Source organism: Chiloscyllium plagiosum, unplaced genomic scaffold (assembly GCF_037043375.1).
Source record: "Chiloscyllium plagiosum isolate Xiang-an unplaced genomic scaffold, Cpla_swu_hap1 HiC_scaffold_18, whole genome shotgun sequence".
In the NCBI taxonomy this organism is placed as follows: Eukaryota; Metazoa; Chordata; class Chondrichthyes; order Orectolobiformes; family Hemiscylliidae; genus Chiloscyllium; species Chiloscyllium plagiosum.
The window spans coordinates 45,852,370-45,863,955 of record NW_028270156.1 but is presented as its reverse complement, the minus strand read 5'-3'; the positions used below and the strand labels follow the sequence as shown (position 1 = coordinate 45,863,955).

Genomic DNA, 11,586 nt, shown 5'->3' with positions numbered 1-11,586 from the left:
TTTAACTTAATGCAAAGTGTTTCATTTTGGTAGAAAGAATAAGGTGGCAATATGAAACAAATGAAGCAATTCTCAAGGTAACATGCATAAAGCACAAAGACAGCAAGGTATGCTGGGAAAGCAGTTTTTAAAAAAAGCATATAGACTCTTGGGTTTTAAGTAGGGGCACGGAGTACAAAAACCAACACATTTAGAAGAACATCTACAAAAGAATGGCTTAAAGTATGAATAACCAATTTGGTTCGGGTGGATGCGAAGAATTAATGGCTCCATGCACATATCTGTTACATGAATATAGTGGAGTTATTCTCCAGATAGAAAACAAGTGTGAGAGAGAGCAAGAGTGACAGGTGATAAAGATGCTCAAGTTCAGCAAGGGTCTGAACAAAGTAGATAGGGTGAAAAGATTCCACTGGCAAAATATGCCTAAAATCAGTGATTCTCAATAGCAACAAGGAAAGCACTTCTCAAACACTAAGTGGTTAGGATATGAATTGCTTAGGTGGTGATGAAAGCAGATTCAATTGAGGATTTCAAAAAAGTGTGGGTAATTATCTGAAGGGCTACCTGGAAAAAGGTGGGGAATGAACCAAAATAAGTCAACTTGAAGCGGGCCATCATAGATCAAATAACCATCTTCTGTGCTATACTCATTGTTTCAACTGAATTATAAAATAGCAATGGCCAAGAGATGAAGTTAAATGGTCCAAAAAAAAAATTGACACAAAGTTTGAGGTAAAGATTTTATGAAATCTGTTTTGGCCTTCATAACAAGGCAAGTGAAACTTGATAATTACATTTAAAAGTTTGATGCAATAGCCCTCCTTCACCTGCATGGCCGCAACCTTCAGGTTGCCACACAAGCTGTACATAAATAGGCCCCATTATGCAAATATGCATGCAGGGCCTGCAATTTACAAACATTACAGAGTGTCTACTGATCAGGTGTAGCTAGGACCCTCAGTGACCTCAATTAGCTTGCTATTTAAATTTTCCATATTCAATTAAATACAAAACCACGCAATCAATCATAATTTATCCCTTTAAGCCAGGTAAAATTCTGAAGATTCTACATTACAACCCCTCCAAGCCAATTGATAATTCCTGAATTGTAGCACCCAGACTGGAACAGAGTACTCAGGAAAGTAAGTATAAATTTATCTAACTAAATGTCCATTCTCCTTGTATTAAAAAATGCCAAACTGTCCAAAAGGAGACAAAAGAGGTGTCTGACCTTAAGCATCGAGTGCATAGTCCATCAAGAACTTTGCCTCTGAAAATCCCTTGCAATAAATAAAATTAATTGATTGGGATGCAAAAACTGATTGAAAAGACCTGACACCCTCCGAACATTAATTTAAAAAAAACGTTTCTGCAAACTAAAAATCGAGCAAAAGTCAGAAGAAAGACTGGGTGCAAAATGATCAATTGAAATGTAAGAAACAGCATAAGCTACCAATTGAGGCAGGGTCATCAACGCTGCCTGTTTCAATGCCCTCATAAGGAACTAGTTATGTTACAAAATTAGATCCTGACTGCAGTTTTGGAAAGACTTTAAAAACTTAACCGCTTAGCTTGGGTGATAATTAAAATTAACTAATTATGAACTTATGAGTGTCTAATTTCTTGCTCTTCATGGGATCAGTTCATGGTGGGTGGGAGTAACATCAGAGAGTGCCCTTAGTACTTTCCCTTAGTGGCCATTCTCAACATTTATCAATGTCTTGTGAGCCAAACTGATTTTAAGTTTAAGTTTATCAGGAGAAACAACATCGGCTAATTTTCTTCCCCACATGGGTCTTCAATGGAAACTGGGACCATATATTCTGGATAGCTCAGTTTCCTCATCAACTGTCAGATCAAAAGAATTTGTATCATGCAAAATTCATCCTCTCCCACATTCTCGTCTAATTAGAATTATAGAGTCACTGAAAGCCATTGACAAAACATTAACTGTACCACAGCAGATATTATTAATAATAACTGGTGAGATACACAAACACAGATGTTACATTAAATCTAACATTGCGTTTAGACAACTACTACCCCTCCTTTTAAAAGGCTATGCATTGGGCAGTACAGAGGCTCAGTAGTTAGCATTGGTGCTTCAATTCCACCCTTGGGCAGCAGTCTGTGTGGAGTTTGCACATTCTCCCAGTGACTGCATTGGGTTTCCTTCCACAGTTCAAAGGCGTGCAGGTTAGGTGGACTAATCATGCTAAATTGCCCATTGTATCCAGGGAAGTGCAGGCTAGGTGAGTGAGCCATGGGAAATGCAGTGATATAGGGATATGATGGGGGGAGGTGTTCAGTTCTTCAGAGGATTGGCTTGGACTGATGGGCCAAATGGCCTGCTTTCATACTGTAAGGATTCTAATGATTTTTCCTGTTCAAGACTGCCACTTTAACCTTAGCAGATTTCACCCACAGCCTAGAATTATTTGTTGATAATAAGGGAATGCCATCTTTGTGCTGGCTTCAGAGTGTCTCATTTGAAATGCTTTCTAATTTGTGGAAGAACTAATAAATAAAACTACTTTTCATGCTCAATTCCACAAAATATTTTTTATTGAAAAAATGAAGCAAAATGATCTGGTTGGCATTGCATGGAGACAGAACATTGAGCCAAGCACCCAAATGAACAGGCTGTTTTTTCAGATACGGTCAGTCTTTCTACATCCATTTTGATAGAGGAGTTGCAGTGCCACATATAGGAATTAACAAGAATTCTCATTCAGCTGTTTATACTCTAACAGCAAGACAATCAGCACATTGAAAATGAAGAACTCACCACACAGGAAAACACCACAGTGCTTTCTTTCTATCACGATGATACACACTGCAATAACAGCTTTGACTTACCGTTTGTTTTACTTATCTGATGCCCCCAGATATTCTTTTTGCAAATTATCACCAGCGAACCTTCATCGTTGTGGGACATTTCATGTTAAGTTGTCCCAATTCGAGCAAATCAGACACATTTTAATTTGAATATTTTCTTCAAGTTTTTAAAAATTAATTTACACAAAATATTAAATCAATTTGCAAATCTCACCATCTTTTACCCCCAAATGGTAACAGTTTCCACCTGTTCAATCATGTTGACTTTCATTGAATTTTTTTTCCAAAAATGTTGGGAAGAAAATAGTCAAATCTGTTTTACTATACATTATAGACATAATATTTTGCTACCCATCATTTTCAACAATTGACATATAAAATAAAAGTTACCAGAACAAAAAAAAACCAAAAAAAAAGTGGGCCAGGTACTTAACAGGTACCTTTCAATTGTTTAAATTTGTAAAAATGCTTGGCTTTTAAAACAATAAAGAGGAAGGGGGAAATGACTTGGATTTGGGAAGAGGACTGAACCTATATACTGAACATTTTAAGTCATACAGCCCTATACAGCACTTGCCTCCCAATTAGGAGGTCATGGGTTCGAGTCCCAGGACTGCCTGCTACTTGAATCCCCCTACCTCAAATCGGGTCAGTTTGGTGGGTTCTTGGCAAGGCTGCAAGAGCGTCGCGCAGAAGCGAGGCGTTCCATCTCGGGGGAGGTAGGAGGAACTGACATCGTCAGGCTCACCCCATTTCAGTCACACCTGCCTGCCAAACACGGAGCGTTATTGATGGCGGTCATCGAGAGGTCCGCGGCCCAAACCATCCCACCCTCCTGGTTGGAGGAGGATGTGAGGTGGTGAGCAACCTACAACAGGAGAAAAATGGGAGAAAAAAAAAAAATAATTTTGTGTCGCATCCACAAATAGATTACAATTTACCGCTAATGCATTGGCAATCTATTTAGATTTGAAAACTGGAGTGGATGATACTTGCCTGACATACCTGGTGTTCATTTTGTGTGTCTGGAAACCCAGGTAAGGATCAAGGACTAAGCTTGTTGCTAGGTCATCATTTTCACACAGCTCTTTGGCTGTCATTCCAGTGGAAGGTACGTATCGAGAGCCATGACCCTCAAAACCCATCATGCCTAAAAAAAGACACATTTTATATTGGCTGTGCCTTAAATTGGCATTTAGAAAAAAAAAAGGAACCTGCATTTATATAGCACTTTTCATGATTCAGGATGGTCCTAATTGCTTCACAAGAACAATTGAGTTGAATAATATCAAATCTTAATTAACCTATTCAATTTGCCATTAAAATACATTGCAATAAAAACCCCTCATACAGCAAGTATGTATATTTCTTTATGTTCACATTCAACACTTCAATTTTCAATGCCATTCCTTGAATCAGTCTTCAAGTGGATCACATCTATATAAATTGGACTAAAAAAAAGCATTCTAAAGTATACAATGTTCCATTAAAGTCAAATGAACTGGGAGGTTTGGGTTCAGGCCCCACCTGCTCCAGAGCTGTGGAATAACATCTCTGAACAGGCTGATTAGAAAAGAATTTCAAAGTCAAATGGAACTGAAGAATCGAATCTCTCATATTTAAAATGACAATAATTGCCATTCACCCCACTCTCAAGTTCTTTAGTACCACATAATTACAGTAGTCTTAAATATGATTTTGTTGATAGATAAATCCATGTTGACAAAGTTATAGAATGGAAAAGTCTCACAGAATAAATACTTTACATCCACAAAAAGGTCAACTGTCATACAGATTGCACAGAGAATAAAAAAAAAAATCACTTTCAAATTTTAAAAAACTCCAAGTTCAAAACAGTACTGGTCAAATAACATTAGATTTAAATCACAGATTGTAACTGTTCATCACTGTTCCTGGCTCGGCCAGCATATGTTGCTCACCCAAAATTGCCCTCAAAAAGTGGTTGTGGTTGAACTGCTGTGGGTCATTCTATATTGCTGTTTGGAATTGAGCTCCAGAATTTTGACTGAGCAACATGTTTAAGCAGTGGCAATATAGTTTAAAATCAGGATGCTGTGGGGCTTGGAAGGCAGCATGCAACAAGAGATAGTCCACGTTTGCTGCCTTTAGCCACCTCAGGTGGTTGAAGGTCTGGATTTGGAAGTCGACTGAAGCTGCTTTGGCAAATTGTCACTATGTACTTTGTATATATAGCACACACTGCTGCTGCGGACAGTCAGTGATGGGGAACTGAAAGTTGTCAGATAGGATGCAATCAAATCTACTAAGTCCTTGATACTGTCAAGTTCTAACCACACTGATCCAAGTGGAGAGAATTCAATCATACTGTTGATTTGTGTCTTTGCCATACTGAACAGGCTTTGGGGGAGAATCAGGAGCCATGTTACTCACCTCTGAATTTTCACTCACTACCTCATATAGCCACAGTATTTACTAGCCAAACCAGTTTAATTTAGTCTTCTAATGGTAACCCCCAACAACAGTAATCCATTTGAATGTCAAGTGAGAACAGTTACATTTTTTTTTGTTGGAGATGATAATTTACTCACACTTGTGGACACAAACATCACTTTTTAGCCAAGCATGAAATATTGTCTGGTCTCACATTGCATTTGGACACTGTTTCAATCTGAGAAATGGTAAATGGTGTTGAATATCAATGAATGCGAAGCAAATATGCCCACCTTTTGATCAGACAATTGAAGGCAAATCATTGATAAATCAGATGACTGGAATCTGATACTAGTCTGACTTCTAGTGTTGGCCTGGGACTCAGTTGATGAACCTCCAACAACCAAAACTAATTTCCAACTAGTGGCAAGTTTTCACTCATTGCTGCTTCACCCAATTTTGCACAGGATCCTTAACTCCATACTATCAAGCAGGCCGTTACTCTTGTCTCATCTGTCCATTTTTGAACCAAGGCCATAATGAGATCAGAAGCAGAGTAGTATTGGTGGTTCTCAAGGTGAGGTTTCTGTTGATCAAGTACTGCTCGATAGTACAGCTGCTGACACCAACACTTTTCTGTTGATCATGTGCACGACTCATGGGTAGCAGCTGACAGATTTTGTGGAAAGCAATACCTGGGCAATTTTCATGTTGTTGGGGAGATGCACTGGGCCAACTTAGTGAGACATCTGAAAGATGAATCTTGTGTTCAATTGCCAAGATGCTGGCCATGGTCTTTCAAATATTCAGGACCCCCTACGGATTCTTGATATCACATGGAATAAATCAAATTATTGGTAATGATGGGGACCTCAGACAGATGTCAAAATTGATCATTCACTCTGAGAATGCTTCAGCATAGTCTTTTGTGTTATCTTTCCTAACGTTGAGGGAACAAAGTTGTGCATCCACCTCCTCCGGTCAGTTGTTTTCACTGTCCATTAGTCACAACTGATATGAAAGAACTCTAGAATTTTGATTTGATCCATTGGCTGTGACATTACCTAGCTCTCTCTGTCACATGTTGGTGGTGCTGCTGCTGTTTGGCTTACAAATTGTCCTTTGTTGTAGCTTCACTAGTTGATACTTCTTAAGTTACATCTGATGCTGTTCCTGATATGGCCTCCTGCCATACTTTTCATTGAAGCACAGTTGTCCCTAGGTTCGATGGCAAAAGAAGAGTGTGGGATGCAGAGCCCAGCTCTGATGTGATAGTTTGCGGTTAAATAATTCTCCTGCTTCTGTTGGTCCACAGCACCTCATGAATGCTCAGTTTTGAGCTGTTAGATGTGTTTTGAATCCATTCCATTTACCAAGTTGGTGATGTCACATATTGAAAGGTATGCTCTGAAAAGATAGGATTTTGTCCTCAAACAGACTGCAGACATCACTCCTAGCTCAGTTGTCATGGGCAGTGGTCATGCTAGCTGCAACGTATGGATGCGATGACGACATAATCTAGTAGCTGTTAGTTATGCTTGTAAAATCCACTTGGTATTAGGAGGGAAGCTGAAAATTTATATAGTCAACTGCCTTAAATCACAGCTCCGAAGAACTTGAAGTCTTTCATCATCAATTCAAATTTTGATTTGCAGTCAAAGTGTAAACATATTAGTTCTGTTAAATTCCAAAACTAAATACAAAAAAATTAAGTCACTTACGAGTGCTACGTTTTCCAAGTGCGATTCTTGTGTTGGCCCTTGAATTTCCCTTTCCAGAGTGCTGTAGTTTGGTTTGACTCTGATGTTCATGGGACAACCTTCCAGCATTTTTCCTGCTGCCATTTACAAACATATTCCTGGTTTCTCCCAACCACTTCATGCCCACAGACGTCTTGAAACTGTTGCATTTAGTCTACATCAGAACAAGGCAGCCTCTCTTCTGAATAAATTCTGATCTCTCTGTTGAAGCAAATAAATTGTATTAATATTACCACAGAATAGCCTCATCATCTGTAAGACTTGGAATAGCAATTTGTTAAAGGCTATTAAAAACTGCACAAATTATTTGAATAGTTATGAATTTTCTCACAAACAGTTCGATTCATGACTAAAGCAGCTTTGCTAAAAACAACTATATCCAGTTTTCAAGGCCCATGTGGGATTTTATTTTTCATCTGTCAAAAAGTAGCACAAATTGCCTCAAAAGTATGCATTTATAATTCTTTAGTTTACGAAGGATTGAACATTGCCATATGAAGCTGATTCAAAGCCCGTTCAATGTAACTGACAGCAAACAAAATACACTTCCCTCATTAAGTGCCTACTGCACATTTGCTTTTCTAACAGTGAAGCAACGTAAAACTGGGAACTGGCAGAATGGAAAGAAGAGCAAAATGCTAACTACTGGACAGGTCAAACTTGTAGCCACTGAAATTTAGAAGATCAAGAGGCAAATTGATTGAAGCAAACAAGATCTTGACAGGGTAGATGTGGATAAAGTGGTACCTCTTGCAGGAGAATCTAGATCACAGCTTAAGATGAGTCACCCATTTAAGATAGATGAAAAGAGAAACTGTGATGATGCTCTCTGAAATCTTTCCTGCCTGTAAGAACCTGTGTTTGAATTTATCTTTTTGCCGAGTGGTGTGTTTAATGGCAAGCAGCAGGAATTGGAACAGCCCCTTTGTTAAGTTGCAGTGTCGAGTCAGTTGAGTTTTCAAATAGTTAGGTTATTCTAAATTGTGTTTTCTTTTGTTTGTGTTTCAACTGTACAGTTTAAACAAATAGTTTTGCTTAAAGCTGAGTGGTTTGACCAGCTGCATCACATCTGAAAATCTACCTTCACATCTACCTTTAAAATAAGAAAAAACGTTAGGAGACCTTCTTGAAATATTTTGAGGGGGTCCAGCCTGGTCCATAATTTTTTTTCCCCTCTCAAAGTCTTTGGAACAGTTTTCCTCAAAAAGGCAAGAAGCAGAGTTGGAATCATTTCAAAGATAAGCCAGATAGATTCCTGATAAACAAGGTGGTGAAAGATTATCAGGGTAGGTGGAAATATGGAATAAGCAGAACAGACAGACATATTAGGTGACTGACAGAACAAACAAGTGGCTTAGGTCTGCTCGTAATTTATACAATTTATATATGCAACGTACATACAAAGAGCAGCTTTAAAGGAAATGCAAGTAGTTAAAGGGATTACTTAGAGATTTGGCATGCAAGTCCGAAATGTTATAACTAATTAAAACGGTCATCTTCAGCAATTACCAAAACCTTGCTGTTCAAGGTGGCAGTATAAAACTAAAATCAACCTAGTCAAAGGTGACTCTTTTCTTTGCATAACTATAGCACATTGATCTTATTCCTCCTGCCTAAAATGCTTTGGATTCCTCACTAGAGGTCAGCGCCTGTCTCTCTCATATTACTTTTAAGGTTCAAGATTAAGTGCATGCACGAAATCTAGCAGTATCCTTCCACCTACCTTTCTTAGAAAATAAAAAGGTTTCCAGCAAGTGTGCTGGCAATGTAACTCTTTATGGAGCAAAAATGCACCTGTGGTGGTTAGCCCAAAGTCATAGGAGCCCCATAATTAGGTACAAGCAACAAGTGTCAAATTTGTCACAAACTAATAGGTCTCCATAACACTGAATGCAGCAATGTTACATATATAATATTAGTATCATTATATAGGGGCAGCATTGTGGTTCAGTGGTTAAAGCTGCTGCCTCACAGAGCCAGGAACCCACGTTCGATTCCAACTTTGGGTGACTGTCTGTGTGGTGTTTGCACATTCTCCTCATGTCTGTGCGGGTTTCCTCCAGTTTCCACCCACAGTCTAAAGATGTGTAGTTCAGGTGAACTGGCAATGCATAGCATTCAGTGCGTTAGTCAGAAGGGGTGGGTCGGTGTGGACTTGTTAGGCCGAAGGGCCTGTTTCCACACCGGAAGGAATCTAATCTAATCTACAAAGTAGACTGAAACAAACATAAGCAATGGAGTTGGATAATATTCTTCGAAGTATGAATAATTATTTTTAAAATCCACATTGATGATTCTTGCGCAGTACTAAGGAACCACAGCACTGTTGGAGATGCAATATTTTGGATCAAATATTTTATTTAGCGAAAGCATATTCCCAGAGCCAAGCTATGGCCTCATTTGCTGAGTGTAAAGATGATTAGCCCATAGATGGGATAATACTTGGTGATGTTCATCATTACTTTTAGCTCGACACATGCATAAAGTGTTTGTGCTGAAGCCATAGCAGTGAATGTAAAAATAATGTTTCTTCCTTCAGGTGAATTGAAAATATCCCATGCACTATTTTGAAGAGATAAGGAATGCTCTCTATTGATGTATTCAATATTTATCCATCAACCAACCTTGCAGAAAGCATACTGACTGCATATTTTTCTTTTCCAGCAAGAATCTGTCCAACTTAAAAATTATTTTCATGATCTCATCCTTCTAACTTTCAAAGTTAAAAATCACACAACACCAGGTTATAGTCCAACAGGTTTAATTGGAAGCACACTAGTTTTTGGAGCGACACTCCATCAGGTGATAGAGGAGCATCGCTCCGAAAGTGTGCTTCCAACTAAACCTGTTGGACTATAATCTGGTGTTGTGAGATTTTTAACTTTGTACACCCCAGTCCAACACCAGCATCTCCAAATCATTCTAACTTTCAATTATTCTCGTTTCTTGCTTTCTGAATAATCAGAAATATCCTTATTGTAATTTGATAACCAGAATTTGAACATGTATTGTGAGAGTTACAGTTAAGGCCATTTTGATTTCTTCCTGGTTTCACACTCCAACCAGACCTATTTTCCTACATGCCAATCCTACCTCCAGCTATTCCCCAATTCACTTTCAATTACGCTGTCAAAATTCCAACATTCTGACACCTTAGTGAGTTCAAAACCAATCGTCCAGCTATTGCTGCTGCTTCTCTCCTTTCCATTTGCTTATCAGGTCAAAATCCCTCCAAAGGCTTTCCCCTCCTCCCTTCCTTCCTCCTAGCCTTGCACTTCAGCATTTGCCTCTTTCAAAGATCTTACTTCATGTATTCGTACGAGTTCATCTTGTCCATGGGAGTCATATCCAACTCCCTTGATCTTATTTTCACTAAACTGCTAGTCTCCATGTCAGTTCACTTGTTAAATGGTTTTCTCTTCATGAGTTTGCATTTCTCCTTTACATCTTGCATTACTTCTCACAAAGCCAAAGTGTTCACCAGTACAATAATTTGAAAGGACATTTGACAACCTTCCTTTCCTCTCATATCCTGGAGGTGGCACGGCAGCTCAGTGGCTAGCACTGTTACCTCACAGCACCAGGGACCTGAATTCCATTCCAGCCTCAGGCAGTTGTCTGTGTGAAGTTTGCACATTCTCAGAATGTCTGCATGGGTTTACCCAGTGCTCTGGGTTCCTCCCACAGTCCAAAGACGTGCAGGTTAGGTGGATTGGCCATATAAAATTGCCCATAGCGTACAGGGATCTGCAGGTGAGGTGGACTAGCCATGGGGAATGCATCATTGTAGGGTAAGGGGGTGAGTCTAGGTAAGATGCTCAGAGGGTTGATGTGGATTTAATGGGCTAAATGGCCTGCTTCCACACTGTGAAGGATTCTAGATGTCTTAAGATTCGCATCTCCCAAATCCACATCTTTTCCAAAGGTCCATACAGGTATCCCACCAAGCATCACTCACTCATACAGGAATCCCGCCAAGTTTCTAAAAGATACTTAGTGTTCGCAAAAATCACAAATAGCAGCCAGTGGGAGACACTGCTCAAGACAAAACTATTCTACTTTGTCTGCAACCTTTAACACAGTTGACTATTTTCCTTTTATGCCTCTCCACAGTTGTCCAGTTGGGTGAGACTGCTGGATTCCATTCTTATTTATCTAATCTACAACAATTTCTCTTGCAGCTCCTTTACCAATACCGCTGGTGTCTTCCAAGGATCCACCCTTAGCCTCTCCTACTTCTCATCTTCACATTGCACCTAATGGGCCTTATCTGAAAGCCTAAATGTTCTTCTCATGTGTATGCTCACAACACACGTGACTCATCTTGCATCTCTCTATCATTCCCAACTTATCACACCACTGATCCAATTTCTAGTGCTGAATGAGCATGATCATCCTCCAATTAAACATCGGGAAGACCGAAGTATTGTTATTTGTCCAGAACTACATTCCCTAGCAGACCATTCCATCATTTGTCCTGACTATTGTCTGAAGCTGAATTAGACTGCTTGCACCCTTTGGTTTGCATTAAAGTCCAAGGCAAGATTCTAACCACAGAACTACAATCAGCACG

The 11,586-nt window shown here is 39.2% G+C and overlaps 1 protein-coding gene across 4 annotated transcripts in view; it reads right to left on the bottom strand.

The window, feature by feature from the left end:
• The window catches only part of kmt5b (lysine methyltransferase 5B), a 44,233-nt gene that overhangs the window by 22,545 nt on the left and 10,102 nt on the right, over positions 1-11,586 (bottom strand). The window contains exons 2-3 of one of the 4 annotated variants that reach the window (XM_043705919.2): positions 6,975-7,214; positions 3,838-3,991 (exon numbers count right to left, since the gene is read on the bottom strand). In XM_043705919.2, the coding sequence (XP_043561854.1) occupies positions 3,838-3,991; positions 6,975-7,134 (314 nt within the window). In that variant the 5' untranslated portion in view covers positions 7,135-7,214. Of the gene's footprint in view, positions 1-3,479; positions 3,645-3,837; positions 3,992-5,546; positions 6,952-6,974; positions 7,215-11,586 lie in introns of those variants that run through there. The other 3 variants (XM_043705921.2, XM_043705922.2, XM_043705923.2) reach the window with 3 other exon arrangements.